The following is a 17,172-nucleotide window of genomic DNA, read 5'->3' as shown; positions in this document are numbered from 1 at the left end:
CTGTTTTAAAATTCACTTGGCAGAACAGCGGATCATTCTGAACTCGGTCAATTTTGTAATGCTATAAAGAAATTAGACCAGGCCAGGCACTCAGTGGTAGAATGCTTGCCTCAAATGTGTGAGGCACTGGGTTTGATCCTCAGCACCATCTGAAAAGATAAAGATGGACACAATATCTTTAAAAAAAAAAAAAAATTAGACCAAGGAATAATTGTCAAATATGTAACTTTTCTTCTATAACTTCTACTTAACCTGTTTATTCATTAAATCAGTAATATAAGGATTTTCTCCTATGTTCCATCACTGTTCTACCTACAATTTCAAATTTATAAGACCTTCTCCCCAAATGCCTAACTCAAGAATTCCCTCAATCTATATTCTTGTTCTCTGAAGCAAAGAGCTATGCTGAACTCCCCAAGTCCCATAATGACTGAAGAACAGGACATATTCACCTAGCTACTAGAAAGATTATCAATTGACTGTAAGCCAACTCCAGAAATTGTTCTGTGCTTTGACCAAGGTCAAGGCCCCTTTGCAGAATAGGCCACAACCAATGACTAGTTGCCTCAGGACAATTCTGAAGGGCTACCCCAACTTCAGGACATCAAACATCCAGTTGAGGTCTTGTGGTAATTGCATCAATGCCTAAATTCCTTTGTGCCAAGCCCTGCTTCCTTTGCTTCCCCTGACAGGTGAGGGTCCTAACGGCATGCCTGAATCAGTTTTGTGCCCATGAATCTCCATTCCAATCTGCTTCCCAGAGAACCCTACCTATAACAGCAAGCCACACATGTGCTTCTCAGGGTTGCATATGAGACTGACTTCATAACTGACCTTAGCATTCCACTTGTTGATGGTCACCTCTGTAGACAATGCATCAAAGGAACATTTCCCAAACATGCTTCATCTGAGGGAAATGGTGGGGGCGGGGTCATCATGACAGTATTTGTCTGTGACTCTTTAAGACTATTAAGAAAATTATATCCTTGCTAGATTTCCAAACATTATGCAAAAGTACAGAATCTGCAGCAAAGGGGAGATGAGAAACTATTTGGGAGCACAGACTTTTCTCTTGCCTGAAAGCATAACACTATTAAAGTATGAGAAATAAGTACATATAGGGAAATTCCAGTTAAAATGGGGGAATCAATAAGGGAACAGAAAATAACAAGTGTAAAGGGTATCAAAGTAGCTTTTATTCACTTAATTTTTTCTTTCAACTTATAAATGCTATCACAAATTCTAAAGAAACTGAACTTGGGTGAAATTTTTTTATTATGAAGATACAGTTCTAAGAACAGAAAGATAATTACATGCTAGTTTATAGTTCCTTGTAAAAAATATGTGCAAAATTAGTAGAAAATGAAAATCTGAATGTTATGCATCTTTGCATCTTAGTTTTGATCATTTTGCAGCATAATCAAACATACTTGGATGAAGTAAGTACTTATTCTATTTTTATTACTAATGCAGTATGTTCCTCAGAGCTTGGAATAGTCTTTAAGAATCATCTGGAGTTTCTGACTCAGCATGATGTTCCCTCTGGCCTTCAGTCGGCCACTAAAGAATGCCTGGAGAGGAGAGAGGAAAAGAGTGTCAACTGTTATGTTACATTTTCCTTCTTTTTAAAAAGATGACTGTTCAGCTGAATACAATTAGTAATAACTCTAGACAAAAAAGGCAACTTTTATCTTGCAAAGACTCCTATGTATTTTAGAAAATCATGGAATAATTTATCTGAAGTGACAGGTATGAGAGTACCGTTTCAACTTACAATTTTGTTCTGTTCCTACATATGAGATAATATATGATCTCTAATAATAAAAATATTCAAAACTTTAAAAGCAGATTAAAGATGTTTACTACATCTTTATGAAATAGCCATACAATGACAAAATAAGACAGTGTAGCTCTATGGTGAACAGATCATGGCTGCACCACCAGAGTGCCAGTTAAAATCAGGATCTGCCACTTAACTGCAAGGCAAACTTAACATTTCTGAGCTTATCTCCCAACTACCAAAAAAAAAAATCTAGACAACAGTACATGAACAACACAACTATGTCATATAAGTTAAGAGAAATAACGTGTAAAATGCTTAGCTTGATGTCCTATATAAGATAAGAGTGTATTAAACTCATCATTATTACCAAGGAAAAGGCTGGCATGCTAAGAAACTCAGAGTTCCTGTTCTGCCTCTGAGGTGATAAGTTACTTGCACAAGTTTGTTTTCCCTCAGTATAAATTCCCTCCCAATAAAATAATCAGCTTTTATAGCTTGAGAAAACATGAAATGTGAACTGAAAAGAGAAGCAATTAGATTTTTAGCTAACTGAAAAAATAGCAATATTTACTTATATTTAGCATTATAAAGCAGATACACAAATATAATCTCACTTATGATTCACAGTCATCAATTTGAGGCAGGTACATCGAAAGGACTCATCCCAATTTACTAGATAAGAAAACTGAAGTTCAAAGAGTTTCAATAACCTGCTCAAGGTCAGTCAGCAAGTAGTAGACCCAGGACATGAATCTATTTGTTCTTCACTCAACCCGTGCCTACCATTTGTCAACTAGCAGCAATTCAATCTGAGAAGCAAATACTTATCAACTGGAGAAAAAGCAAAAATATTTTATCCCAAAAATAATCAAGATCAAATGCTAAGGAAATTCAAAACTGATTGCTTTCACTATGCATAGTGAATAGTTAAAATAAAAACTATTATGCACAGTTATAGAAATGACAGTGTACAACCACAGTATTAAATATAAATAGCATTGTGAGTAAACTCACAGGAGCACTTTTGACTATTTAAATTTTTTGAGGGAAATAGTCACAGTGGTCGAACACAAAACAAACTACACTTGCTTGTACCTATTTAATAAGTGGAACTTTTATTTTTGCCTATAAGTGTCATATAGAAGATACCAGGACTATAAGCCCCATTTAAAAAATGGGTATGGGAACTGTGGCCACCATGCTGTTCAGAAAGACAATATCAATCTTACACTCTCTCCAACTGCATGTGTGTTCTTTTATCCTAACTTCACAATACTACTTTTTAATCTTTGAAAAACTGAGGCAAAAATGACATGCTTTAATTTGCATCTTTGGATATGCATAAACTTTGGATATGCATATCCAAACTTTGGATTAAAGTTTTTCTACTTCTTAAAAGTAGAAACCTTTTTTCTTTTTTTTTTAACATAGGTCATGCTATTTTCCAGAATTTTTATATATTATACCACCATGCCATGTATTCTCATTTTTATTAACACATCAAGTGTAAAAAATAATGGGATTCACTGTGATATTTCCAGATATGTATACATGATGCATTGATCATGTCCATTAACCCTTCTACCTTTGCTACTGCCATCTGGCATCCTTCCTGGCTCCTAGTAATCTAATCCTACTTTAGGTCAAGTTTTCACAAATGAGAGAGAATATTTATCTGGCTTATTTTGCTTAAAATGAGGTCCTCCAGCTCCATCCAGTGATGCAAGTGACAGATTTCTTATTGCTGAATAATATTTTGTGTGTGTGTGTGTGTGTGTGTATGCCAAATTTTCTGTTATCCATTCATCTTCTGACAGGCATCCAGGCTGATTCCATCTTAGCTGCTGTGAATAGTGCTGTGATAGACATGGACATGCAGGTATATCTTCCGCATGCATATCCTTTGGCTATATACGAAGGAGTGCAAAAGCTGGATTCTATGATAAATTTATATATATACACACATATATATAAATTTTTTTAGGTGGAACTTCTATACTGTTTTGTGTAGGGGCTGTATTTATTTACATTCCCATCAACAGTGCATATGGGTTCCTTTATCTCAGCATCTTTGCCAGCATTTTTTAATAGCCATTCTAAGTGGGGTGAGATGGAATCTCTGTAGCTTCTCCCCAGTCCTAGTGGTTCTAGGGACTGAACTCAGGGACTTGCACATGACAGATAAGCATTTTACCATTAAGCCCTATCTCCAGTCCTTCAATGTAGTTTTGTTGCATTTCCCTGATAGCTAATGATACTGAATATTATTTCATGTATCTACCATTTGTATTTCCTCTTTTAAAAAGCGTCTATTCAGGTTTTTTGAGCTCTTCATATTAACCTACTAACAGATGAAGAGCTGGCATTTCCTCCCCTTCTGTAGCTTGCCACTTCACTCTGTTACCTGTTTCCTTTGCTATGAAGTATTTCAGTTTGATATTATCACATTTGTCAATATTTGCCTTTGCATCCTGTACTTCTGGAGTCCTACCTGGAAGTGTTTTCCATTTCCTCTAGTTCAAGTTTCAGGTCCCACATTAAGACCTTTAATCTATTTGCAATTGGTTTTGTATAGGATCAAGTTTTAGTCTTCGGCATGTGGATATCCAGTTTTCCCAGCACCATTATTGAAAAGGCTATCCTTTCTCCACCAAGTTTTTGGCACTTTGTTGGGAACAAGATGGTTGAAAACATCTACATTTCTGGATTCTGGATTCCACTGATCAGTGTGTCTGGTTTTTATGCCAATACCATGACTTCGCAGTTGTTTTGAAATCAGGTACTGGGATTGTCTCCAGCTCTGCTCTTATTACTTAATATTGCTTTGGCTATTTAGGGTCTTCTGTATGTTCATATGATGTTTATGTTTTGTTTTTCTAGTTCTGTGAAAACTGTCATCGGTATTTTGGTAAATACTGCATTTGATATGTAGACTGCTTTAGGTAGTATGGCTATTTTAACAATATTCTCCTACCCCATGACCACAGGAGGTCTTTCCATCATTTTGTCTTCCTCAATAACTTTCAATAGTTTTAAAATTTTCATTGTAGAGTTCTTTTACTTCCTCAGTTTCCCTAGAGATTTTACTGTGTATGTGTGGCTACTGTAAAATGGGATGGTTTTCCTGATTTCTTTCTTAACATACTCATTATTAGTGTACAGAAAAACTACTCATTCTATATGCTGATTCTTATTTTTTTAATCCTTCTACTTATTGGATTCATTTATCAATTTTAATAGAGTTTTAGTGGAATCTTTGAATTTTTCCACATATAGAATCCTATCATCTGCAAACAGATCATTTAACTTTCTCCTTTCCTACTGTATGTATTTTTATTTCTTTCTCATGCCTAATTGCTCTGGATAAAATTTCTACTACTATATCGAATAAGAGTGGTAAGAATGAACACCACTGTCTTGGTCCCAATTTTAGAATGCTTTCAATAAGCTGTTAGCTATGGGTTTATCATATAAAAGCTTTATTATATTGTGGTGTGATTCTTTTACTCAATTTTTTAGGTTCTTCATAGGAAAAAGTGTTCAATTTTATCAACTGCATTTTCTGCCACCTATTAACCAGCACATGAACAATTGTGCATCACTGGAATGAAAGCAACTTGATCTTTGTGAATGATTCTTTGATGTGCTGCTGAATATAATTTGCTAGTATTTTGTTGAGAATTTTTTTATCTATGTTCATCAGACTAATTGGTCTGGGTTTTTTTGTTGTTGTATCCTTTTCAGGCTTTGGTAACAGGAATGCTAGCCTCACTGAATGAGTTGGGAAGGGTTTGGGTTCCCTCCCTTTCAATTCAATGGATTAGTCTAAGAAGCTGTGGTGTTCTTTAAATTTTGGTAAAATTTCAACAGTGAAGACATATGGATCTGGGTTTTTCTTTGGGATATTTTTTTATTGATTCACTCTCATCACTTATGTTTATTCTATTAAGGGTTTTTTTTTTTTTTTTTTTTTTTTTTTTTAATCCCCTTGGTTCAATTTTGGTAGGTAATCTAGGTCAAGGAATTTGATGATTTATTCTATTTTCCAATTTGTTAGCATACATTTTCTCATAATTTTTTGAACTTTGATACCAGTTGTAATGTCTCCTTTTCGGCCATAATTTTATTTATTTTTTGGGTCTTTTTTTGTTAATGTTTTGTTTTTAATTTTAGGCTACTTAATGTTTTATCAACTGTATTTTTTCAAAGAGCCAACTCTTTGTTTCATTGATCCTTATCCTAGACTCTTTTGCTGCTCTGATCTTTATTATTTCTTCTACTAAATCTAGATTTGGTTTGTTATTGTTTTTCTAAGACCTTAAGATGCATCAAGGAGGGCTGGGTTGTGGTTCAGTGGTGGAGTGCTTGCCTAGCATGCGTGAGGCACTGGGTTCAATCTTAGCACCACATATAAATAAACAAATTAAAAGGTCCATCAATAACTAAGAATATTTTTTAAAAAGATGTAGCAAGGAGAGAAAACAATGTTATTAAAATAGGAAGGAGCTACTTTGGATGAAATGAAACCAGCCATGTAAAGAGCAGGGGCAGATTTTTCAGGTAAATGTGTAACAATGAAGGATCATGATGTATGCAAAGCATGATACATACTACAATTTCAATTATACAAAACGGGAGGTTTTATATATATGTATACTCGGAACCAGGAAAAATTGAAAAAGGCTGCTTATAACTGAATTGAGTTTGTTCTTCACTTGTGTTTTCATTTCCTCTGATACATATATTTCAAAATTTTTTAAACCTGAATAAAAACACTGAATAAAAGTTGGGAAAGAACTGAGAAGGACAAAGTAAATTAACATTATAGATAAGGCAAGTTGGGTGGGATAAAGTTAGATAAGCAAAGGAGACATCTCATGTTGAAAGGTAGTTTGGATTTTATCCAAATGCAAAAGGAAATCTAGGAGTCTGATTCACATTTTTAAATACACTGGCTCTTGCATGAAGACAGACTGAATGGAAGAGATAAGAGCAGAAGACCAGTCAAGATGCTGTTTGTAGTAAGCCAAGTAAAAGGTGATGGAGGTTTGGATCTCTGCTTCATCACTAGAGATAGAGAAGAAGATAAACTGAAGATATATTTTTGAGAAAGATCAAGGAATAAGGATGAAAAGGATACAGAGGTCTAGAAGGAATCTAAGACTCCTACATTTCTGAGTTTACTAATTTGGTGCCAATTACTGAGAAGAAAATATCTTAGAAGAAACCAAATCACAAGTTCTACATTGGACATAATTTAAGATGCCAGTAAGATTTCTTAGCAGAGGCCAAGTAGAGTTGGTTATATTGCTATGGAATTCAAGAGAACAACAAATGAAATGATTAAATCTGAGATACCAAAATACAAATGGCTTTAAATGCCATAGTATAGATGAACTCACTGAAGGAGCAAGTGTTATATTCTATATAACTGAAATAAGTCCTGTTGAATACCAAAATTTAATATTTGGGAATAGAAGATGACACCAAAGGAGGCTAAGGGTAGAAAAGAATATGGTGTCATGAAAGCTGAGAAATGAAAATAGTTCAAGAAGTTGGCAGTTAACTCAACTGAATGCTACTGAGAAGTTGAATAAAACATAGAGCAATGTTCAACAGATGGGACAATACAGAAACCATCCAGTGACCTGCACCAGATCAGTATTGGTGATATGGTAACTGTGGAAGCCAGGTAAGGGAGGCAGAAAAAGTTAAAACAAAATGCTGTGGGGCCCAGGAAAGTAACCACTGGCACTCATGGTTACTGAGCATTTAAAAAGTGCATCTCAGCTGGGACTAATCACAATAAATATAAAATATAAATCAAATTGAGATTTAGTGTTTTTAGAAGGATAAAATATATCTCCATAATTTTGATTGCATGTTGAAATTATACTACTTAAGGTAGTAGGTTAAGTGAAAAATTAATTTCACCTGTTTTAATATGGGTCTACTAGAGAATCAAATACACAGCTCACATGATACATTTACTGGACAAAGCTGGTTTAGACATCTATTTTTGTGAAAGAGCACAAAAATGGTATGGCATGCTAGATCGGGGTCTGTGTGCTTGCTTAAAATCAAGGTGTTACCTTGTGTAGTAGATTAGGAGACACTGACATAGAAAAGAAATCAGCAATGACTTGGAATACAAACATAGGGACTACTAGACTGACCAGAAGAGGGAGACTTCCTTCGATGTAATATAAGGAAAGAAAAGAAGGTGGGTGCAGATGCTGAAAAATGTGGTGGAAAGATGTTCATTTGCCTCCCCCTCAGCCCCTTAATGAAGAGGGTCATCAGCTAAAATTGGAGGAGTGGAAGGTGTGGGAAATTCTAAGTAGACAAACACAAAATAGTCATCTCAGAGCTTGGCAATAGAAGCTTACCAGAAAGCCATGGTAAGATAGTTACACAGTGCAGAAAGACCCTTTTGAGGCATGTGATCGAAATTAAAGGAAAGGTAGTTCAGCTGTACTGCCTTCATCCTGTGATGTTCATCTGTTCAGGTATAGATGCCAAGATGGAATGTTCCAGGCAATGGGAAGATGAGATATGCAAGAAGAGTTGAAGATATTTTTTAAGGTGGAAATATGAGGCTACACCATGGAATATGAGCTGGACAGGGAGAAAAGACAAAAGGGACCTGATAGCAACAAGCCAGGTGGCTCAGTGACATTAAGAAGTTAATAAAACTATAGTGTTAAAGTGATGTTTTGAAGTAGTTATTGGAAGCTGCACATTATATGTTGCTAATGAAGACCAAAGTAATAGGGAATAGAGCAAAAGATAACCGAAAGAGAAATCAAGGAACAAAGAGTTTATTTTGGCAGAGATGTCATTTTTATGAATTTTGAAGTAAGCCACCAAGGTTGACAAGAGTTGGTGGCAGTAAAGACTGTACACTAGGCAACAAAGTCTTTAATAACTGAGGAACAGTGATAGACAGCATTAAGATGGAGGATAAGTTAATAGAAAAGTGAATTTAGAAAAACCCTGACATTCATTTTTATAAGAATTATTAAGTTTTTGCTTTCTTATATTTCATTCCATTTGATATGGTACTTAGGTACATGGAATGACAAAATACTATTTCTTAAATAGTTATAGGATTGCCCCACTATCATTCCCTAGCTAATCCATTCAACCCCAAAGGTGAAAGATCCAATAGTGTGTAAATTTTTCCTTAATCACATTTCATCTTTCTAGATACCCTTATATTTGAGATTACATATAAAGAACTCATGGTTTCCTATTCAACCCTAAAGTCAATATTCTACTCATCAGCCAGAATAACTTTTAAAAATAATATAGCTCAATAGCCTCCTGTCACATAAAGTAAGATTGAAACTTCTGACCCAAACCTATGTCCTATGTAATCTAACCCCTGATCTCCCATATCATATCTTACCTTGACTTCCGCAGTTATAAGTATCCAATAAGCCAAGTTATTCCTGCCTCAGGTGTTTGTACTAATTGTTTCTTCAGTCTCATGGCTCATTGTTTTACCTTTTTTAAGTCTTAAGCTGTTTTGGACAACCTCATCTACAATAATCTCCCTACACCTTGTCATACTCTAACCCAAGGATTGTCAAACTAAGGCCTGAGTGCCAGATCTGATCTGCTTCTTGTTTTTGTAAATAGTTATATTGGAACATAGCCACTCCCAATTGTTTCCATATTAGTACTACAGTGGCAATTGAATAACTACAACAGAGACCATCTTGCCCCTAAAATCTACATTATTAGACAGTGGTTTGCCAACCACTGCTCTCACTCATTATTCTGCCTTACTTTTTTTTTTAATATATTTTTTTAGTTGTCGATGGACCTTTTATTTATATGCAATGCTGAGACTCAAATCCAGTGCCTCACTTGTGCTACACAAACGCTCTATCAGTGAGCTACAACCCCAGCCCCTAATTTTTCTTTATACAATAGAGATTCTAGGGGCTGGGGTTGTGGCTCAGTAGAGCACTTGTCTAGTATATGTGAGGCACTGGGTTTGAATCTCACCACCACATAAAAATAAAGGTATTGTGTCCATCTAAAACTAAGGAAAAATATTTTTTTAAAACTATTTCTTTTCTATTAGTGTTCCAGAACTTAAAGTCCACATAGTAGAAGCACAACAATACTTGGGGATCATTACAATTATCATACTTTATATATGAAAAAATTGAGACCCTAAGATTGTGATATCACGATTCAATCTATGTGATGCTGAAAACCAAAAATTGTGAACAACTGTTCTATTTCCCAATTCTTTTCAAACTAGTTCTTACATTCAGGAAAATAGTGTATATTCTCATTTACTTCTAAACTACTCTGTTCCTTGTAAAGTTGAGTATTTTTCTTCAAATAAGCATTATGCTTTATGAGGTTAGTCACTGATACTTTGTACTGTAGGGTTAAGATTATAAACAAAGTTGGTTTTGCTGCTATGTAAAAGCTATTTCCTAATTGTTCATTCAGTAATTTGTTTGGACCTCTTCATTCTAAGAATCAGCTGATTCTCTTGTAATTTGTAGTTACATAATCACAGCTACTTTGTGTGTAATGGCCAAAAGTTTCAGAATATTAACTTATAATGGTAAGAGAAAACTGTTGCCTTAATCATAACTTTCCACTGAAAGGCCTCTAATTTTATGTAGTATTTGCTAATATCATATGGGTTTTTACCTCTGAACTAATAACAGATTTATAAATCTAGGTGTGGTTTTATCTGTTCTACTTTAAGTAATTTCACCCAAAATTTCAATTTTAAAGTATCAACCAAAACCCCATTTAAAAATATATGACTTATCTTCCAGAATATTAGTACCAGCCATGTCTTCAGAGTTGTAAGCAATTTTGTAAACCAGAATTTAAGTCAACTCAAAAACTAATTGTCAAACAAGAAGGAACACTAATGAATAAATGAAAAATTTGAGAACATTACCTTCTGAGGGTCAAGCTTGCCCAGGACTACCTCCATGAAATCGTCATCTGAAATTATGATAGTTGTATCAGCAGAGCCTTTTGCAGGGCCTTTGTATACTTTTCCACATTCATTTTTCAGGTCAATAGCTGGGAAAAAAAAACAGGAAGAAATCGATGTGTATCACATTTTTCTTCAAAATGAGGGAATAATCCAGCTAAAATGCAAACAATTTTTAGAGTTTCCAAGTTAGAGATACTTATTCTATCTATATTATACATTATCTGTCATTAGAAAATCCTTTCTTAAAGATGCCTTTTTTTATAAAGTTGTTCAAAATAATCAATATGGTTTCTCCTGAAATCTATGTGACAGAGGTATTATAAATATGAACTAATGTAGATCAAGATACTCCAAGAAATAAAAGTTGCTGGAATGTAGACACAGGCTACTTTCTGTGGGCAAGGATGTGGCTGAGTTGCTCTGAAGCTGCTTGTTTTTCTTTCCAAAGATTCATGGGCATTTCCTGCATGCCAATGGGTTTTTCTTTCAAGTGCAGTATGTAAAAAAAAAAAAAAAAAAAAAAATACTATCTGGAAATTCCTGTCTCAGGGTGAGATTTTTATAGTACTTATCACTTGACAATGATATTTGAATGGATCATAAAACAGCTGTATCTTTTTTTTTTTTAACGTAGTATCTTTTAAATTGTAATGCCTTTTGTGAGGGTGGGGTGGAAAGGTTAAAATAATAGAATTTCTCTCACAGTTCTGAAGACCAGAAATCGGAAATGAAAATGTTGTTAGGGTCACATTCTCTTGGAAGGATTGGGAAAGACTCTTTTGCAGGGAAAGATTTTGATTTAGCTTTATCTTCTCAAGATGCTTCTGATCTTGGTTTCGACTTGAGCATACTATGTCTGAAATACCTTGTACATACATTATATTGCATAAATTATCACATTTCATTTGCTGGTTTCAAATTGTTAACTGAAACAATAAAAGTCACTGTTTTTCACTTGTATCTTCCTTTGTATTGTCTATCATATATATTTGTTAAATAAAGGAATAACAAATTCATTCAGTCACCAGCCTTGCAGTAGGAACTAACATTCTCCTAAATTCTAAGCAATTAACTGAGGGGAAAAAAGTTGCTGGAGTATATATAATTAAGGTCTTTAAGTTCAAACAGACTATAGTAAGAAAAGGAGAAAATTTAAATTTAAAATAGTTGCACACTGCAGGAACTGTGGAGACACAATCTAGTCACCTTTCAAGTATCTGAATTAAAGACTCCATATGAATGGCAAGATAAAAACAGATTTGAAAAATACTCTAGTTACAATTACCTCTTATTTATAATTGTTAAGTTTTAAAATTAGCTTCTCTTCCCTAAACTTTTTTGACAAAAGGATTAACTGTCCCAGAAACAGACTGGGTAATTAACTATTAAAAACATTTACCTCAATATTTACAGAGCTTTATGCCAAGTTATACCTTAGAAAGTTTAAGCTCTCTTATATGATTGAGACCATACATACAGGAAAACCAATTCCACTGGTTCAGCTTCAATCCAGGAACACACCTCTTGCTCCAGTCGGGGAGCTACAATTGCTACAATTGCATCTCTCCCTAGAGAGTAAGGAACTACTGATTTGGAAAGCTATAAATGCTTAACTACTACATTCTGGTTAGCAAGTCCTGCTCCAAAGAGAATTAGATAACTCCAATGGTGCACAGAAGGAAATTTTGCTAACTACACTAAAGGAAGAAAAAAAGTTACCTTGGGAAGGGGAAAGGGCAGAGTGGTCACCATCTTGCTTCACATACTTCATTCACTTCATTCTTATATGGTGTCAAAAAATATGAGGTACTACAAGTATAATATGAAGAGCAAAGGCTGTGTTCTTACTGACACTTCTGTGAAAATACCTTCAAATATGTATTTTTGTATAACTTAAAAGGGAGAACACGGAGTGGGGGAGAGTGAAAAGACTTTGATGTTTTTAATTCTACACAAGTAAGGCTAAGGACCACAATACATATAGTAATAGAGGTATATATATTTATCAGGAATAAAGTTGGGCCCCACAGACCTTAATGCTAGAGTGCAAGAGTGAGGCTCTTTGTTAATTACAGTTCTTACCTGTCCACTTGCCCTCACTTAGCTATAAAGCAGCAGGTAAAAGAGCCTAAGACTCTTATTAGTGATAAAACTTTTATCAGTATTAGTTAATAGCTTTCTGTAACGAAAAGACTAAGAAAAGGCTAATTCCCTATAAGAACACGTGAATGGAACAAATTCCACAGTGGCTCTGGTCATGGCCTACAATGTGGTTCATACAAAAGAATCACATACCACGATCACCTTGAATTTATAGGTACTTGTAAGGTCAGGGTTAATCTTATTATAGAAACTTATTTCAAACAAAGTTACAAAAAGATGTTAAGATGAACAAGTCACATAGGATATAGAAAGCCATAATTGTTTTAAGTGGTTTATAAAAGGTGCTTTTGTATGTACTTTTGAATAGTAAATGCACATGGGCATGAAGTTGGGAGTTGCTACTGGTAAGGGAGAAACAGTCACTGTTGCTAGGGAAATAGAGGCCCTAGACCAGATGCCTCTCCAAAAAGTAGGCCCTGACTGAAGAGTGTTTCTTTCCAAAGTCTTTTTTCTTTAAATGCATTAGATACTTTTCTGAATACCAATCCAAAATTTGGAACCAACATTCTTTAGGGTTTCTCAAACTGAATATAAACTAAAGGGTGATCTGGTTTGACTGCTTGAAGATGAGCACCAAACCAGGAGTTTGTATGTTCTGATGCTCAAATGCTATCCTCAAGAGTGAATGTATTCACCAGTTCTCATTCTTCCACACTATGGCAAATTTTAAAGAGTTGAAATACATGACCATTCAAAGACTATCCTCATCTAGTCACTGCATAACAATAAGAAATGCCTGGGTTTAGTCCCGTTTTAAGACTTACCTCTATACAATTAATTACAGTATATAATTTCATTAAAAACTCTCTTACCAAACAATATTTAAGCAAAAATGAATAGTGTTTGTATAATCCTGCTATCTAAATGTAAATTCCACTATATCCCTATAATGGAAAAGATTACATATGAAAGGAAGCAAAATTTAAATCAAGTAGGAAAACGAATCTTCAATACCAACTGATTTATACCTTATTTTGCTCAGCAACACTATCCTTAGTACATGGAAATCTTTGCAAAAAGTTTCAGTATAGCTATTCTACCAGATATTTGATATACTCAACAAATATATTCCTATTAAGAAGCATAGATTGTTATGTGTGTCTACACTAAAATTACATATTTAAATTGATGGATCAAATTCTAAGATGTTCATCTTGTTTAGTGACAAATGGAAATATTAGAGCCATTATCTCAGCCTTGCCAGGCAGAGGCCAGGCAACCCTCCTACAAATCCATGAACCACAGGCCTCAGACATAACCCCCCAAGACACAGCTAAGACCTACATATTCCTCCATAGTCAAAACCAACACAGTCCCAGCTAACACCAGAACTCTTCCAATTCTCTAGACTTAGACCAAGTTGATTTGAAAAAACTTCCCCAAATACACACACTCACAGCCCAAAGATATTAGCTATCAAACAAGTGAAGGTTTTCAGTTTTGAGATCTAATTTGATTGTTGGTTTTGATAAATAAGAACCTGCAGAGATGAGAAAACATACTACATGGCATCAATAATTAGCAATTAATAGAATTCCAATATTCCCAGTGAAATCATAAGGGCAGGGGAAGGGCTTTTCCTAAATTAAAGGTAAGTTTTAAATGTAAGTGCATTGTCTAATATTGTCTGAATAAAGTATCACCAAAAAAAAAGTGGAACATCTTGGTTAATATCAATACATTAGAGAAAATTATCATTTGCTAAAGTGAATCACCTGTATGCTCAAATTCCTACAGTTTTACTGTCAGATTTGAGACAAAGTTCTAGTGCCGCTTCTCATTCTTAAAGATCCCACTCCTCTTTCACCGGTATCTTCAATAATTCTGTTTTCTGTTTCTAACATACATTCATCCATAGGGAATTAGTTGAGTTCCACCATGGAAGAAGGGAAGAAATCTTAGTTTAAAAACTATTATGGATACTGTACAGTTTTTCTTCTATTTATAGACAGGTCCAGGGACCAGAGCAGCTTGACTAACAGTGAAAGATCCTGTTCCTTGGGGCTTCTAGGTAGAAAAGCATGAGAAATCAAAGTTTCAATGAACATAGTCACTGGTATACCAAATTCCTTCAACTCTAGAGGTCAGAATACTCAAAAGTCACAGAATAGATGCAAGAGACCTGGTAAAATTTTTTTCCTTTGTTTATTTTATCCTCTAATTTCTCTTTATAAAATGGTAGTTTGGACCTCCATACCACTGAAAGAAAATATAATTGCTTTCTTTTTGCAGCAAGTTGGTTTAACTAGGTGATTATATTTCTACGATGCCACTCTAGTAATTTCCCTAGACAAGTAACTTTGGATTGCAACCTGTATATATCAACAAAATTATGACTTTATGCCAATAATGAAGATAATTCAAATTGTTTTGGAATAAAACAATTAAGTCATATTTGATAATTTTTAAAAATTACTTCATTTGACCAGAGGAAGCTGAAAATTAAGGAAGCACACAGCTACTGTTTAAGTACAATAGTCCCTTGAATATCAAATTCCAAGGATGCTCAAGTCCCTTATATAAAAAGGTGCAGTCAGGTGTGGTGGCACATGCTTATAATACCAGCAGGTTGGGAGGTGTTGAGGCAGGAGAATCGAAAGTTCAAAGTCCACAATTTATTGAGGCCCTAAGCAAGTCAGTGGGACACTGTCCTTAAATACAATAAAAAAATAAAAGGGCCAGGGAGATGTGACTCAGTGGTTAAGAACCCCTGTATTTAATCCCTGATGCCACCCCCCAAAAGTGTGTTGCATTTCCATATAACCTATGCACACATTCCCATATATTTTAAATCATAAATCATCTCTAGATTATTTATAGCACCTAATACAATATAAATATTATAGTTTAAGGAATAATAACTTGGGGAAAACATCTGTAGATGTTTAGTACAGATGCAGCCCATCACAACACTACACTTTTAATCTGTAGCTGATTAAATCCCTGGATGTGGAACCTACACATATGGAGTACCAACTGTACTAATTTTAGGTATTATAAGAAATCCTCAATGTTTTTATTCCTTAAGATGGTAGGAATTACTTACCTTCAAAGAGATTATCTCTAAGTAAATAAAATACCCTTCTTTTAATAAAAGTTACATTAGAAATTTATGAAGTCAGGGATATGACTTACTCCACTTAGCTGCAATGTCTCCACCTTTAGTGATATGCCATTCAAATACAGCATTTACTTTCTTAACCACCTCATGCCCAACATCCTTAAGGCGCCGACCTATTTCCTCAAACACGAGAGTACTCTGAAGCTCTCCACTCTAACAAAAAGAAAATTTATTTTAATAGTTTTGTAAAAATAGTTGAAATGCAAAAATGGTTACAAATATATATGTGCTATAAAAGTGATTTTATGCATGTAAAATTTTATCACACTGGTCTACTTTGACACTTTCCTTATATTTACTTGTGTCACCCAAAACCTTAGTTCTTTTAACAAGATTCTATTTTCATCAGAATTCAAACATAATAGTATAGAGGAAAACTAGTAACTGGATGATCTATGTCCTATTCAACTTCAGAAAGACAATCAAGGAAATCAATCAACTTCTGTGGTCTGATCTTCTGGTCTGTTTATAAAATGGGACCAAATTAGATGATGACTAAATTTCTTTCTAGCTCTAAACCTTAAGTTTTTGATCTTGGATAATTCTTGAGATTTTAATCTTCAGTTTCTGACAAAATTTAAAGATCATGGTGTATAAAAACTTCGATATTACCAAGTTAACATTTTGAAGACAGAATGTAAACATTTATCAAATCTCAGCAGGCTAATGGAGAATACGAATGTTTTAATAAAAATGCTATTTTCATACCTGCATACAAATTTTTAAATCAAAGTATGTTTAATTTTTCAACTAGTTTTCTCAAATATTTGATTTCTCAAACAACCGATTTAGTAACTCTAAGAAAATTCTCTTAAAAGATAAAATATTGATTCCAGTTTTGAATTAGTATCCTTTAATAATGATAAATCTTTTAGACCTCTTAAGTTTCTAAAATACCCTGAACATTCTTAAATTGATCTTAACCAAAATTCATAAATAAGTCAGTGACTTTATACCAGTTTTGATAACCTACCTCAGAGGGTGTCTTAGCTGAAATATCTGATGTGGGCACAAGATCCACATATGCATTTGAAATGACAATGTCTCCAGTTTCTTGGACCTTACAAGGATAAAATGGAAGTTCATTCTACTGATTCTAATGCTGACAAATTTCATTGTAAA

At 34.3% G+C, this 17,172-nt stretch overlaps 1 protein-coding gene across 1 annotated transcript in view; it reads right to left on the bottom strand.

The window, feature by feature from the left end:
• Positions 1-1,176: 1,176 nt before the first annotated feature.
• Positions 1,177-17,172, bottom strand: part of HSD17B4 (hydroxysteroid 17-beta dehydrogenase 4) — a 134,572-nt gene continuing 118,576 nt past the window's right edge. The window contains exons 21-24 of the mRNA XM_079145668.1: positions 17,024-17,110; positions 16,065-16,203; positions 10,725-10,852; positions 1,177-1,571 (exon numbers count right to left, since the gene is read on the bottom strand). Coding sequence (XP_079001794.1) covers positions 1,482-1,571; positions 10,725-10,852; positions 16,065-16,203; positions 17,024-17,110 — 444 coding nt within the window. The 3' untranslated portion in view covers positions 1,177-1,481. The remainder of the gene's footprint in view (positions 1,572-10,724; positions 10,853-16,064; positions 16,204-17,023; positions 17,111-17,172) is intronic.

Source organism: Sciurus vulgaris (genome assembly GCF_902686455.1).
Source record: "Sciurus vulgaris genome assembly, chromosome: 6".
In the NCBI taxonomy this organism is placed as follows: domain Eukaryota; kingdom Metazoa; phylum Chordata; class Mammalia; order Rodentia; family Sciuridae; genus Sciurus; species Sciurus vulgaris.
This window is presented reverse-complemented; position numbering and strand designations above follow the sequence as displayed.